This window comes from Notolepis coatsorum, assembly GCF_963971535.1.
Source record: "Notolepis coatsorum genome assembly, chromosome: 17".
Taxonomy (NCBI): Eukaryota; Metazoa; Chordata; class Actinopteri; order Aulopiformes; family Paralepididae; genus Notolepis; species Notolepis coatsorum.
This window is the reverse complement of record NC_140181.1, coordinates 42,798,158-42,815,485: the sequence shown is the minus strand read 5'-3', so window position 1 is coordinate 42,815,485 and position 17,328 is coordinate 42,798,158. Positions and strand designations below refer to the sequence as shown.

Below are 17,328 nucleotides of genomic sequence, written 5' to 3'. Positions count from 1 at the left end.
CTTTTGGGATTCATTTATTTTCAGTGAACTGCTCTATTGTATATACACATAAAACTGAAAGGACATCAAAATGAATATCCGTTTAAACATGGAATAATTATCTAAGGACAAAGGACTGTGATTTAACCAGTGATGCCAGTAACTAGTTACTAAGTAACTAGTTACTCTAATCGGATAACTTTTTTCAGTAAATAGTAATCTAACTTGTTACTTTTTACAAGCCAGTAATCTGATTACAGTTACTTTTCCAATTGTGCGTTACTATTTAGTTACTATCTCATAATGCTGATGATAAGAGAGCCAAGGGTAGGCCTACAGTCAGCTAGACCGGAGATGGGACGTGCGCTCGTGCACGCACGCACACAGCCACACACATGTTTATGTTTATAGCTGATTTTAGAATGGCTTCAGCATGAAGTTAAATCAACTATGCAGTTCGTTTTATAGTGTAATTTGGCTACTTGAGAGAGAATGAGAGAGAGATTCATGTTACGCGCGACTTGCGGAGTACGCACTGAGCTCGTTGTCTCAGAATGGATTTGGTAGAGAGAGAGAGAGACTGGATAACGTTATCACAATCAGACGGGTGATGTTGCTTCACAGAAGCAAAAAAGTCCCCTGAAGACTCCGATTGAGTCCATTCAAATGCTCAAAAATATCTGCCATGTATGCCAATTTGGCAAGCCACTGAGCATCACAGAAACGATGTGAAAGATCACATTTTGAGTCAAGTAAAAACATCATCACGCAACTCGTAGAGCAAGCTTTCCTCTCGATAGCCAGCGGACCTCGGTGTGGAGAAGTAATTGCCGGTGATCACTGCCCATCTCATTGCATAAAGCTGCAAACAACCGTGAATTCAATGGACGGGCCTTGATAAAATTGACAGTTCTTACCGCTTCGTCCAAAACCTTTTTTGAGATCAGCAGGCATTTTTTGGCAGCTATAGGGCCTTCCTGTGGATAAGTGCAGCAGTGAATATATTTTGCTTGCTGAGCCACTGCTTTTACGCTGGTAAGTGCAGAGCAGAGGAGCAGGTGCGTCAGTAAAACTGTCATCACGCACAAGCACCACTATTTACCCATAATGATAAGCCTAATTTGAGAGAATAACAAACTATAATACCATGTTTTATATTACACAACGGTTTTACAATTTTATTTTTAATTAAAATTATATTATATACATTTTCTATTTTATTTAGTTTGGGAACCACTGTCCTAGAGTGCCTGAGCAGTGGACAGCTGTGACCTTATATGGCCTGATGGCTGATGACATCTCATGATGACCTGTCTGAGCAGCCAATCATGATTTATGACATTATGCACTTTCAATAAAGCATTATTAAAAAAAAACTGTTGTCATTCTTATGTTGTGGCAGCAGCAGGGGGGACGGCGACGACTTCGTAACCTAGTTACTTTCAAAGTAACTAAGTTACTTTGATAATCAAGTAATCAGTAAAGTAACTAGATTACTTTTTAAAGGAGTAATCAGATAATTTTTTACAAGTAATCTGTGGCATCACTGGATTTAACATTGTATTATTAAAGTGCATTCTCTTTTGTATTATTCATTCTTAAATCTTGGGATTTAATACAATCCGGTTACTTTTATTTTGCATATACTGTACCAAAGCCATTTATTTGTATACTGCATCGAAATCAATGAATTGCCAGTAATATGCAAGTATTTCACCTTGTTGAAAGTGCTGCGTTTCCATATTGTGCTTAATTGTCATTTTCTCCTGTCTGTGTTTTCCACACAGATCAATGGCTGCTCCTCTGCTGAGCTGGTGGAAATACAATAGTTTGTTGGTTGAGGTCAAGATTGAGGTCATCTGTTTGGGAATTTTCGGGTATAACATTACATGCGTTTACTGAGGTTAAATAGCAGTGTGAATGGGCAGAAGTGAAACGGTAACGCTCATCATCACTTAGGGCTGGGCGATAAAACGATAACGATAATTATCGCGATATATTTTAATAAAAATAATATCGATAATAAAAAAAAGAAAATATTTCTTTTTTGTATTGTGACCTGCAACAGGGCAGCTTTAAAACCAGAGACAGTGGACAGACTTGTCTTTCTTGCCTGCAACTTAAAGTAATGGCTTTGCTTGTCCAAATGATATACTGACCAAATTGAGATTTATTTTTCTCTTGTCCATTTATTTTGTTTTCTTTCTAATTTAAAATACAGTTTGAAACCGTCTGTACACAGTAGGCTATGTGTGCTAGCAGAGCTAGTCTCCAGTCGCGAGTCACGGTGCATGTGTGCGGTGGTTTGTCCACCAAAGAAGCGGCAAAAGATAGAAAAGAAACTAGCAGAGCCAGAACTGTTCAACTCCCCTGGAGCCACAGACACTTTTTTTTTGGTACTTTCGCTTTCAAACCAGCTGCAGCCTGAGAACTGGAGTGTGAGGGGCTGTAACACTATAAAGATGGTGGCAACGACAAAGAATTGCTGCAAAATAAACATACATTTGTTGTTTAAATAATAATTAACTTTTTTTAAATCTTTTTTTTAATACTAATAAAAATAACGATATGAAAAATGTTATCGTGATAAAAAATTTGGCCATATCGCCCTACCATTATCAGTTGTGAAATTGTGTTTTTTAAAACCGCTGAGAGCACAGATTTATATGGATCTACAGTATGTAGACTTGAATTGACATTCACAGACAACATAAATATCCCCTTCAGATGTATCTTAAACAACATTTCTATATTGAATAACACTTTTTGTAAATATGTTTTTTCCACGACATTGTTCAATCAACTACTGGCTTAGCAGCATCACACCTTGATACAGATTGAGATTATATTAATATACAAATTGGCAACAAGCACCCATTGACATTTACCAGGAATTCCAAGTTGGCAGCTTATATTCTTTCAAGACATGTCAGTATCTACTCAGCTTTCTGTGCTGCTGCCTGCAGCTAAAGGTGTCAAGTTACCACTTATTGGACCACGATTTGTTTGACATATTAGTGACATCACACATACAACTCAGATTTCAGGGAAGTACAGAGAAGCTCTCCTTCTCCAGGGGAAGAATGTAGAAAAGGTGCTCTGGTGACAGGTTCTGTACAGTCAAAGTCATGCCTCCAAAAAATTTGTTTTTGAGTGGACCTTTTAAGAACAAATATTGTATTACTTTGAACATGAGTTTGTTATTTGTGATGTTGTTCATATTTGTGTGGGTTATATTATGAGAGCATTATAATCACAATAGAAAAAATTACGCAATCCAATTTAATAGTTGTGCATTACATTTCTAGACAGTCAAGCTATACATTTCTGTCTAAAAGTCCTATGACATCATCATATTGCACTGACTGAAATAGTTGAAAGAACATTTCAGATCCTGTACAGTATATGCAAAGAAAAATGGTATGCCTAGTTTTAGGCAAACAATTGAATAGCTGAGCTTAGCTTAAAAACAGGCTAAAATATCATTGAGGACTGTAGACAAAGACTTAGTTTCTAAAATGCTCATGGTTAATGAAATGTATACTTGTGGTTAATGGTGAAATTGGTTAATTGTTGCATCCTTACATGACTAATCCTTTCAACCATCTCGATTGATGTAATTTCAACCAATACGATGATGTCATAGGATGGCATTTTCCTTACTTTGGGAGCTTGTAACTCAAAATGCATAAAATAACAGAAAATAATCTTGGCCATTTTTAAGAAAATGTCTACTTTTGCAGAATTACAACCTAAAATCCCTGACCTTTTGCACAAAAACCTATTTAAATACCTTGTGTTTTAATTCCAAGTAGCCTACTCCTAATATTCTTGACATTCTTAAGATTTGAAGGTAAAATTGGGGATTGGTGGACCATATCAGTCTTGTGCATGTGCACATCTTTTTGTTTGACTTGTAAATGGCAAAACATTGCACAACATGTTGTGAGAAAACCTTTTAAAAATGAATTGGAGTGGCGGCTGGGTGGCGCAGTGGAGATTGCGCTCGTCACCAATGCGAGAGACTCCGGTCTCGAATCCGGGTGTCAGCATTGCCTCCGGCTTGGGCCAGCCGTCATACTAACTCGTTTGGCTGAGTTAGCGGGAGGGAAGTCGATGGGGTGGTAATCTGGCATTGTGGACAGCGACTCCTACAGGTCAGGTCAGGGCGCCTGCACAGCAAAAGACAGGAAGTGGTGAAGGCAGTGTGACCTCCCACGCGTTACACTTCACCAATGAGAGTCCGCGCTGTCAGGTGAAAAGAGAGCCACTGGCTGTCTCCGCATGTGTCGGAGGAAGCATGTGGTAGACTTCAGGGCTCCCTTGACCGACCAGTATGGGGCACATGCGCACAACGACTAAATTGGGATGGGAGGAAAAGCACAGAAAATCAGGCGGAGAAAAAGAGGATAAAAAATAAATAAAAATTAATTGGAAAACGAACTTTAGCTGATGCATACTGACAGCCTTTTTATCAAGAGCTAATTTTAAGAATGAAAAAAGTCCCCTGATATAATGTATCTCATTCAAAAAGATGCCAAGCCCCTTGTACTGTATACTGTTAAATTTCCCCAGAGGAAAATAAAATAGTCACAATTTCATGGGGAAGTCATGCTTCATCTTTTGGCTTTAATAAGAACACTTTTTAAGCTTTAAAAATCATTCAAATACTGTCTTGTTTGCTAATAAAGGTGTTGGGACACATTTTAAATTGGATTGTTTCTTTATATGCATGTCTATTAAAAAGACGATGGTGTAGGCTGTTATTATCAGCAGAAATATTGGGATAACTTAACTTAGGTTTGTGACTCTTAAACATCATCCGACTCTTCATATCACCCCTTCAATACGTTGGGGAGCCCTAAGTGCAGCCTGTTGCATCTCAATGAATTTCTATTCAGTTTACGAGATAAACTTGTTTTAGTGTGGAATACATGGATCACTCGATATGACCATCTCAATTTCCCACTCCTGACTTGCTGTACCAGCTGTGCCAGCCACGTGAATATTTTCCCTAACGGGGTTGCACTTCCGTGTTCGGTTTGCGCAATCTGATTGGCCACTGACGTTTCTGGTCATGTGACATGTGCGCCAATCGCGTGACGCCTGTTTCTGCACCTATTTCCGCCTCGAACAGCCTGCAAACTACCTAACGCCTAGTTTATCACTGATTAAGCTTAGGCGACTCTTTCGAAGTTGGTTAAGGTTAGAGTTTGGAATCAGGGCTGTGTTCTATCGCCCTGCTCTAAGACAAACTCTAACCTTAACCAACTTCGAAAGAGTGCCTAAGCTTAACCGGTGATAGAAACAGGCGTCATACGATTGGCGCACATGTCACATGACCAGAAACGTCAGTGGCCAATCAGATCGTGCAAACCGAACGCGGAAGTGCAACCCCGTTAGGGAAAATATTCATGCGTACCAGCCAGAAAACCATTGTGCCATTTAGTCGGTTAGAAAGCTGCTACACTTTTCTGAAGCACTACAAGACAAAGTGCATACAGCTGAAATCCTGTTGATGCATTATTATGCAAATTAATGCATTTTGTTCTTAGCAAAGCCTTTTAAAGGAAGATCAAGAACATATGGGCACAAACCTCATTCAATCTTGTAAAGTGTGATTCCTTGAAGTTAATTTGTCGCAACACCTGCGCTCAATTCTTAAATTTGGGGTTGACCGCTCACAAAAACGTCTCAATTTTCTGTTATTTCACATATTTGTAAATATCTAATCAAACTCAATAACCGGCAGTCTGTACGCTTGCCTTATATTCATCCTTTGATAAGAAATACTAATTGCTCACGTGTACAGCAAAATATAACCACTGCACACAATGGTCCCAAAGGTTTCGCTCACAATGTACCTCAAAATGTTTCTAGTATTTTAGATTCATTTTCAAAATGTACCTTCATTGCAAAATTAGCCAGAAGAGAAACACTGAGCCAATTGGTAAATATGTAGCTCATAGCCATCAACACAGATATAACAACATCACCATTCATTATCATGCTTTCTGTTAACATCTCACACAGTTGTAATTATTTCATAATGTCCTTGATTTGTGACGCTTTCTGACCAAGATTTAATGTTAACTGTTAATATCTCTCGTGGATATTTGACAATGGAGAGGGAGGGGTGTATTGTGCACTCCAAATGTTATGTATCACCTGCAAGCAGTCACCTTCCACCAAATAGTTTACAGTATCATACAGCATCATACATCTTTACTCCTGGGCTTTAACAAAGCCTTTGTAATGTTATAGTGGTCATCCCCTGAATCTAGCTGTTGCAGAAGAAGAACATTTGCATTTAAAATAGCCAGGTCTGTATCGAAGTGTTACAATATGAAATGATTAATAAGAGAGGAAATTGCATGTCTAATCTGTTTCATATCTGATGGTAAAGGTGTACTTGAATGGTGGGCACAATACTCCTTTGTGAATGACCATTTCTTTAACTTGGAAAATCAATACAAAATGAAGAATTAATTCAGTTCTACTCATTTCTCAAACCCTGGTAAGATGATAAATCAGGTTGTGGTAGACAATGAAGTAGTGATTTTAATACACTCACAAGCTACGGCACTATCGACGATGCCGTTGTCAAGATAGTATCATTGACAACCTATCTGTTTCAGAAATGTTGAACATATTCTTACATTCTGTATAAACACATTGAAAGCTGACAATTTCACCCCAGGAAACAAATAAAGGTCTGTGTTGTTGTCCCTGCCCATTACTCATGTCTATAGGTTGGTTTTCAGCAGCTATAAATTAGTGCTGGGTATCCCTCGACCATTTAACATTGTGAGTGTGACAGCTTGAGCTGTAAAGCTCAATGTCAAAATGAAGCGGCGAGGAAGGATGTTTTCACAGTCGGCCTTTTGCCCTCATAAAGAATTTATACGTCCAGTGGAATCAATGAAAGGCATTTCGATCCATTTCTCAGCAAGAAACCTTTTGATAATCAGGGTAAACTGGATAAATACATGGGGTTTGCGAGTTCTTTTTAAAAAGAAAAAAGATAATAAATTATCGTCATTAAAAATTACTTATTTTCTTTACGACACAAAGCATCTTCTTCTTCTTCAACATTCTTGAAGTCATCACTCTCACACCGGCAAGGTTCTAGATCATTCCAGCCATCCACGGTGGAAGGAAGAGCCCCACGGTTCCCAGTATGCACACCAGTACAAACATCCAAAGGAATATCCTGTCAATGACCATGGCCACATACTTCCAGTCCTCCTTCACCTAGGGGAGAGGAGAAAAGAGAGAACACAGATGAGATGGACATTTCACACCACCTCTCTTTTTTACAAGCTGTCAATTTCCACCCTTGATTGATTGATCTCGATTGACTGATTTCTTTTCATTAGAATCTCCTAAATGTCAGTCATCCCTAGCTTGTCTTGCTTATGAAAAATTGAAGGCCAAAATGTTTCCCAATTTCCCAGAGTGGCCATAGAGAGAGATAAAAAAGAAAAAATATAGGCCACGTTTTACTGCATTGAGTGCTTGAAATGCTATTTCGTATACACGAGACACAATTCATTCCCACGTTTTGATTAATTAGTGAGCACAAGGTAAGTGTAACATTATATACAGAGAGCAGCACAACAGACCAACCTTGCTCCCCAAACCATGAAGTGCAGCACCTGCTTCGATACGGAGCAGGAAGGATTGTGATAAGGATTGCAATGTAAATTATACAGTAAATATTGGAAAATGTACACACTTTAAAATCACATAACAAATTATGAGAGTCAATCATGTTCTATGCATCCATCCACATAATTTTACATATTGATGGCAATGAGCTGCCAAGTGCACCCACTGTAGGACTAACTGATCAAATCAACCTGACATAAATTGAACCTATGTTGAAAACAGTCTGTGCATAACGAGCATGCATAACGAGGCACAACAGTCTGTTCACCATGCGTAACGAGGCACAACAGTCTGTTCACCAGTGGCTTCGTTAGCCCTGGGCTTCCGGGGCTTTAGCCCCGGATGTTTTTCTCCTAGACCCGGATCTAAAAATAAAATAAAAATTGTTTAAATTTTTATTTTTATTTTTTGGTGGAAGCATCCCCATTGTCTGTGCTGAATGTTTGTTAGTGTTTGGTATTTTTCTTTGGTTTTTAGTACTTTTAAACATCGATTTTTAGCAAGTAGTAGTTTTCATTTGATCCTATATAATTTTTTCATTCACAGATTTGTGGACTTTTTTTTTTGTGTCTTGAAAGGCGCATTATAAATCAAATGCATTATTATTATTATCATCCAGGAGGGAAAAGACACTTTGGATAGTAGGGACTGCATCTCTGCCTGTCCTGGCCAGGAAACACTTTGCAACTGTGATCTCCTCTGGCAGTAGTTGGATATTGTAATGTGTGGGGAGGGGTTGCAGCAATTCCACTGAGCGAAACTGTCTGAGGCTGCATAACATGCCTGTATGCCTCTCATACGTTGTTCTCCAACTCATGAGAACCTGCTCTCAAGCTCTTGCAGCATTTTGTCGAGGACTGGATAGAACAGTCTCTGTCTCAGCTGATCTCCATGAGGTCTGAGCTTGTGCCACAAGATGACTCAACTACTCGTCCATCCTTTTCTGCTTCCTCCTTTGGCTGGTAGTATGTTCCTCAATCCCAAGGCCATTACATATGGCCTTTGTCCTGTCATACATGTCCACTGCCATCTCTGAGGTGCGATAACCTTTGAGTGTGTCCTGCACTGTGCTTTTAAATAGTACAGATAGGTATTGAAGATGTGCACTTTAACGCAGCAGCACCTGGAGCCATCCATACCCATGTCCAGTGTCCACTGACAAAGACATGCTCATGATACTGTGATAAACTATAATAAGCTTTAATCGAACCCTGGTTCATTTCCTCGGATAGTCCGGTTGGTTTGGGGTGGTGTGAAAGCTCATTCACTCTTGCAAGTGAACCCTGCTGCAGTTCATTTGAGATGTGAATGCAAAGCGGACCAAAGGCAGGAAAAGACCCCAAAATCTAATCTTTTTTCATGAGAAGACTGAAACATTATGTATATAATTTTTTCGATTGCTTAAGCACGATTTTGAAAACAGGGCCCGGTGTTTCAAAACACTACACACAATTAGCACAACCACACACACAATTATCAGAACACCTCAGATCCTTTGCTAAATTAAACACAAACTATACACTAATTTATAAAAACTACATTTTGTTACCATATGAAACACACGTTTCATATGACTTAATTCAGTTTGAACTAGTTACACACTGCTGTGCTTAACCTAAAACACATTTAGCAATTTTACTTCTCAGTGAATAGAGTACTGTAAGTGAAGTACACAGAGAATGTGCAAATATACAATACATTCACCAAACACTACACAAGACCAATGCTGTAGACTGATGAAAATATAATTTATTTATCTCCATATACCCAAATCAATGATGCAGACTGATGAAAAAAATATTCTCTATACCAAAATCAATGATGCAGACTGATGAAAATATAAATGTTCTCTCCATATAACCAAATCAGTCAACATTTCAACATGGAGAATCACAACAAAACATGTCCCAGTTTTCATGCTACTAAAGTGTGCATAACACAGTAAGCTCAACAAATATCAGACAAACATAAAATACTGTATCCAGTACAGGTTAAAATTACAGTCAAACAAAAACAAAAATAGAAAACATTTAAATAGAGTACAGAAAATACTAGACATTATCTCTTTGCCTAGCTGGATCTGGCAAGAGATTATTTTGTTGTGATTCTCCATGTTGACTGATTTGGGTATATGGAGAGAACATTTATATTTTCATCAGTCTGCATCATTTGTCATCTTGTGTAGTGTTTGGTGAATGTATTGTATATTTTCACGTTCTCTGTGTACAGTACTTCACTCTCCTTCCATTTTGGTTGAAGGCAGGTGAACTCACCTGCTGCATTTTTATAGTGCTTACACCTGATTGGTGTATCTACAATTAAGCAATGGTGTGTTTGTGCATCTGATTGCTGTGTTTAACCAATTGGCTCATATGTGTGGTAATTTGACATTCTGTGTCTAATGTAATGCAAGTGTGTTTAGTGTTTTGCAAATCTACATAGGCTGTGCATAATGTTTGTTTGTTTATTTGCTTATGTGTATGATTCTTAACTGTGTTTTTATTTTGTTATTGGTGTATATGTGTGTATGTATGTATGTATGTATGTATGTATGTATGTATGTATGTATGTATGTATGTATGTATGTATGTATGTATGTATGTATGTATATTTGTACCCTCGTTGGGGCCTCTTGGACCATATCAATGTTTTATCTGGCTAAATAAAGGTTAAATAAATAAATAAGAAACTGATGATTTGGTCCTGTTAACTTTGAATTTTCTATGGGGACTGCCCAGATCCCTCTCATGGACCTGGACCTCACTTAAAAAAACTCGAATCTAGTTCTTCAGTATTCGTCTCTAATTAAAAAATTGCGTATTTCTGTGTGTCCCCCCTCCACCCCCCCGGACTGAAGCCCCCAATGTTTTCTAACCCTAAAAACGCCCCTGCTGTTCACCATGCATAACGAGGCACAACAGTCTGTTCACCATGCGTAACGAGGCACAACAGTCTGTTCACCATGCATAACGAGGCACAACAGTCTGTTCACCATGCGTAACGAGGCACAACAGTCTGTTCACCATGCATAACGAGGCACAACAGTCTGTTCACCATGCATAACGAGGCACAACAGTCTGTTCACCATGCATAACGAGGCACAACAGTCTGTTCACCATGCATAACGAGGCACAACAGTCTGTTCACCATGCATAACGAGGCACAACAGTCTGTTCACCATGCATAACGAGGCACAACAGTCTGTTCACCATGCATAACGAGGCACAACAGTCTGTTCACCATGCATAACGAGGCACAACAGTCTGTTCACCATGCGTAACGAGGCACAACAGTCTGTTCACCATGCATAACGAGGCACAACAGTCTGTTCACCATGCATAACGAGGCACAACAGTCTGTTCACCATGCGTAACGAGGCACAACAGTCTGTTCACCATGCGTAACGAGGCACAACGGTTGTTTTTGACAACTTGACAATCGCAGCTTATGCCAACCTACTGCCCTGACTCCATGTTATTCCATGTAAGGCATATGATGGCTAGTTAAAAACAATGCAAATATTAGAGTAATGCACCATGGTTAATGCTTGAACATGATCAACTTGTAACTTGTAACAGCTGGCACAGGATTGCTATTTAGGGCTAACAGTGTTGTTGAATGAGTTGTGTGCATTGTTAAGCACGGTGGGTATACTGTACTTACAGTAAGACATACCATAGTTGCATGTTGGTAGCCTATACCTATACGTCCAATGGTCCTCATTCTCGAACGGACATACGTAAAACTTCGGAATTCCTTTGTAACTCGATTTAGTACTTATTCTGCATTCTCGAACGGCTTCGTATTGTAAACTCTTTGTAGGATTTACGTACTCGAAAAGGCAGTCGTAAGTCGGACAGACCGGTGTGCGCCCGTTGTTTCAACAGCTTTCTCTGGGACAAGTCATTGGGGATTGCCGATACTACAGACATCCGTGGAATTAAATAAATATAATGATAATTAATATGACAATATTTCATTATCATTAACCCTTTCACTGCCACACGACAGAAGGTTAACCCTTTACTATCACACAACCAACGGTCGCCAGCTGTTGTGTGGCAGTGAAAGGGTTAACCTTCTGTGAATTGTCGCAGTGAAAACTAAACCGATCGCCACGGATATAGCTACTGTATAGTGGAATATACTCTATTAATATGCCATATACTGTCTTCTTATCTATGATATAATTTATTGTTGGTTTGATGTATTCCTATACTATTGCTAAACTAAATAAATGCGTTAGTGAGGCAGCCTCAGTGCACGAGCACACACACACACACACACACACGCACACGCACATGCACACACACACACACACACACACACACACACACACACACACACACACACACACACACACACACACACACTCACTGTATATATACGTGCAAAATGAATCGTTCCAGCAGTAGGCTTCTATTATTCGAATGACTTGTTTTATTAGGTATTATAGTAGTAAGTCCTACTGTAGAACATGACATATTAGCATGACATCTCATTTAGTAATGTAAATACTGAATGACTGTGCGATTGGCTCTTGAAATGGCATACAGAGCAAAGAGCACCTACGGGAGGCTGCAATTCGAAACTGGCCCCCGTAAATGTCCGAACACCCTCCCACCCACCCACCCACCCCCTCATGTACATTTCCCTCCCCCTCGTATGTACCGGTATATATTTACTGTTAGGATCTCTGTTTAACAGTACTGTATATTTGCATATCTTGTATGTCACAAATGTAACAGTACTGTATATCTGTATGTCATGTATGTCATAAATGTCATGATTAGATTAGATGAGTAGATTAGATTTTTATATCTGTATGTTGTGTATGTCATAAATGTCATTATGAATTGAAAATGGGGGACCCTGATGTAAACAAGACGAAAGTCTTTCTCTGGTCTTCATCCCCTTAACAATTGTGTGTATTGAGTTGTACTGTACTGTACCCATTCTGCAATCTGTTAATTAAAGTTTTCAATCAATCAATCAATCACAGACATCCGTGGAATTAAATAATTATAATGATAATAAATACGACTATGTCTCGATGTATTGGCGTGCACCCGAGTTTGGAAGAGCCTTCTTTGGGACAAGTCCTTGGGGATTGCCATCACTTCAATATGACAGATATCCGTGCAATTAAATAATTATAATGATAATAAATACGACTATGTCTCGATTTATTGGCGTGCACCCAAGTTTGGAAGAGCCTTCTTTGGGACAAGCCCTTGGGGATTGCCATCACTTCAATATGACAGATATCCGTGGAATTAAATTACAATGATAATAAATACGACTATGTCTCAATGTATTGGCGTGCACCGGACAGTTTCAACAGCTTTCTCTGGGACAAATAGTCATTGGAAAATATCATAGCACTGAAACTGCCCTCACCAAAATAATCAGTGACCTCAGACTAAACTCTGACGAGAATAAGATCTCCATCCTTATCCTGTTAGATCTCAGTGCAGCATTTGATACAATCGATCACGATATTCTAATCGATCGTCTTGAAAACCATGTCGGTTTCTCAGAACATGTGCTGGGCTGGTTTAAAACATACATCAGAGGGAGGAAATTCTATGTTAAACTAGGAGATCACATGTCTGATATATACGACAACAACTATGGAGTTGCACAAGGGAGTTGCTTAGGTCCTTTACTCTTCTCCCTTTACATGTTACCGCTGGGTGATATCATCAGAGAACATAATGTAGATTTCCATAGCTATGCGGATGATACACAACTGTACATATCTGCTGAACCAAATGATACAGCGATTAGCTCCATTACAGACTGCTTACTGGCAATAAATAAATGGATGAGTAAGAACTTCCTGAAACTAAACGAGAACAAAACTGAAATTCTAATTATCGGCTCCAAAACTAAAAAAGAAACATTAATAAAGAACCTGGGGGGACTAACCCCTTGGATCAAATCTGAGGTCACTAGTCTTGGGGTTATCATAGATTCAGAACTGAACTTCAATTCTCATATTAGCAAAGTGACGAAAACATCGTTCTTCCATCTCAGAAATATAGCAAAAGTACGACCATTTATTAATCAGAACGATGCTGAGAAGCTAATTCATGCATTCATAGGTTAGACTACTGTAATGCACTTTTCACAGGTCTCCCTAAGAAAACCACAGAGAGGCTTCAGCTAATCCAAAACTCTGCAGCCCGACTGCTAACTAGAACCAAAAGGAGAGAGCACATTAGTCCAGTCTTAGCCGCTTTACACTGGCTTCCTGTAACATTTAGAATTGACTTTAAGGTCCTTCTCCTTACATACAAAGCTCTAAATGGACAGGGACCTAGCTACATCGCCAACACTCTAATAAATTACACACCAGCAAGAACACTGCGATCATCAGCTGCTGGACTACTAGAGGCTCCCAGAAGCAGTCATAAGAGGATCGGTAATGCAGCCTTTATCAACTATGCCCCAAAACTATGGAACAAACTACCCCAAAACATCAGGGAAGCCAACTCGCTAGACATCTTTAAAAGACAGCTTAAAACCTATCTCTTTGCTCAGGCATTTCACTGATAGATATCTGCTACCACCTAGTGGCAAGAGGAAACATCAGGGATATCCTGACACAACTTGTATTTACCTGCACTATTCTTACCCTGCCTACTCTTATACACTGCCTATCAAATTCATGTGTCGGTTATTGCACTTTTTACTTCTTACTGATGACTATTTTTAAACTGAATCATTTTAAACTATTCTTATTATTTGCTAGATCCAAATGTGAAACACTGTGATTATTTGTTCATGAATTACAGGAGTATTACTGAATAGAGAGCCTATTAGGATGCTAGATCCTAATGTGAAACACTGTGATTTGCCATGCTCGCTCATGCCTGTATTTTTTATGTCCGTTCTATTTTATAATTTTTTGACTATTTTTAAACTGAATCATTTTAAACTATTTTTACTATTTGTGTTACTGAAAACTGTAAGCGGAGAGCCTATTGGGATGCTAGATCCTAATGTGAAACACTGTGATTCTACCTGTCTATCTTTTTATGCTCGCTTATGCCTGTATTTTTTGCTGTTGTGAAGCACTTTGAACTGCAACCTCTGTATGAAAAGTGCTATACAAATAAAGTTATTATTATTATTATTATTGGGGATTGCCGTCACTTCAGACATCAGCGGAATTAAATAATTATAATGATTAATGATCAATTGCGACACTAACAATCACGTTTTACATGTATACAGTAGTCATAACTCAACGAACCATGTCCGAAAAAAATATAAAACTAAATAAGAACGGCTTCCGGTTTACGCTCAGATCAGATGGCAGCGTAACTTTTCCGAGCTCCGTGACCACTTCACTTTAATATTGATTACTAACGTGGCTAAAAAGGAAGGAAGTGGACCTTGCTTTACTGAGTGAAACGCACATTTTATTGGCGGATAACGCAAGACTGGCAAATAAATTCGACCATAACATAAGTTCTTCTTCTTTTAGCACCAAGGCCCGTGGGGTAGCCATAATAGCGAAGCGAAATTTGAATATTAAACTGTTAGATGTGTGGTCTGATGCAGATGGTCGAATTACTATTGCTAAAATAGAATGTTCTAACCGGAGAATTGCGCTGATTTCTGCATACCCAATTTTACACGGCCATCATTGAGTCCATCCTCACCCACTCCATCATCTCCTGGTTCTCCGCTGCAGCGGCAAAAGATCTCGCCAAGCTGCAGCGGGTGATTCGCTCCGCGGAGAGGGTGATCGGCTGTCCCCTGCCCTCCCTCAGCTCCCTGCACGACTCCAGGGCGCTGAAGAGGGCGAGGAAGATCATGGCCGACCCCTCCCACCCCGGACACAGCCTCTTCACCCTGCTCCCCTCTGGGAGAAGGCTGAGGATCCCAAAGGCCGTGAAAGCTCGTCACAGACTGAGCTTCTTCCCCTCAGCCGCCAGGCTGATCAATGCCTCAGGTCCCCCCCCCCCCCCCCCGCCCCCAAGTGACACTGGCACAATGACACTGCACTGCACTAGTCTTTACCGGAACTCTGCACTTTACACTTTATATATATGTATTTAAATTATTAATCCTCCACTGCACTGTTTTTTGTCCTGTGTCTGTGTTGGTGTTGTTGTTACTGTGAAAAAAGAAATGAAAAATGCATACACTGTAATGCAGCAACAATTACCAATGTGTTTTTACACAAATGGCTTAATAAAGGAATCTGAATCTAAATCTGAATACGCCCCTAATTTGTATGACGCTAACTTTTATGCTGTACTCACTGCAGCTATGTTGAAACTACCTGATTACTCATTAATAGTAGGAGCTGATTTTAATGCAGTTTGGGATCCATTGATTGATAGGTCCAATCACGCTGACACCTCTGATCAGAAGCAAGCTACCACAGCCCTACAGGCCTGGTCTAAGGACACAGGGGTAATCGATATGTGGCGATCGCTCAACCCATCTGCGAGAGATTACTCCTTCTCGTCGAGACATAAGACCTTTTCCAGGATTGATTATGTTTTTTCTTCCCCACGTCTATTTGATAGCTTTGATGTTGACTTATTGCCCATAGCACTTTCAGACCACAAAGGTATCCTCCCCAAGGGTTCACTCAGTAAAATAACGTCCCGCGCCCCTAGATGGCGCTTTAACTCAACACTACTGAAAAACGGAGAGTTTAACTTGCAATTTAAAGAGAAGCTCACTGAATTCCTGCAATGTAATGCTGGCTCTGTACAGGACCGCAGAATTATATGGGATTCGGTTAAGGGTTTTATCAGAAGTAACACTACTCTCTTTGCATCTAATCTACGCAAGGGACGTCTCTCTAAGCTGGTGGAATTGGAAAAGCTTCATGCCACATTGATCTCTTCATTGCAGCACAACTACTCTAGTCGACTGGAGCTTCAAATTAAGGTAGTGAAAAAAGAGATTAACGATACATTTCGCTCTTTTTATTCCAACCTGTACAAGTCAGAGGTGGTTGTAGTATTATTGATAACCATAAATCCTAAAATGTTCCTAAAAGAAAAGGTTTAAGCACAGAAGGTCAGAAGACAGCTGTCCTCTGCAAGTCGTGAAAGATCACTAGGTTGCAAAAACCCTCAAAGCTACATTCTGCCTGAAACGTGTGTTCAAATAGATAAGAGAAAAGGATGTCTGTTACCTTGGGTTAAGGAATTCAGTAACTAATCATTATCATGTGTTTAGTCTTATAGAACAGTCAAAGAGTAACAGTTGGAGATCAAATAAACCTGATTTGACTAGAGTAACAAAACTATAGATTATGTGTGGTTACAGAGACTTGGGCTCACAACAAGGTAGATTTGCATACAAAGTGTTGGCAACAGCTGCAGACAATAGGTCAAGAGTCACATATCGGTGGTATCTGTTAAACTGGCCCTGTGGCACGACATGTGGGAACAGCTGCAGAGGAGGGACTAGGATTCACTATTTCAGTAACATAAGTACACTTTCAAATGTCTGTTTCTATACTTAAATGAGCTTACAATGAACTGCAAATATTCCTGTTAGGTTGTGGTAATAAATATGAATCTAATGATATGAAATATGCAATGTTTATGTTTAAGAATCACAGAGTTTGAAATTAAGCCACTTCTGAAACTACATTGGAAAATACTCAAAGTGCTGTATAATAACTGTAAAAGAATATGA

The 17,328-nt window shown here is 39.4% G+C and overlaps 1 protein-coding gene across 1 annotated transcript in view; it reads right to left on the bottom strand.

Annotated features, from left to right (window-relative positions):
• Nucleotides 1–7,107: 7,107 nt before the first annotated feature.
• The window catches only part of chrna4b (cholinergic receptor, nicotinic, alpha 4b), a gene marked incomplete at its 3' end in the record, with an annotated part of 36,927 nt that continues 26,706 nt past the window's right edge, over nucleotides 7,108–17,328 (bottom strand). Inside the window, exon 5 of the mRNA XM_084332571.1 lies at nucleotides 7,108–7,233. Within this exon, the coding sequence (XP_084188697.1) occupies nucleotides 7,108–7,233 (126 nt within the window). The remainder of the gene's footprint in view (nucleotides 7,234–17,328) is intronic.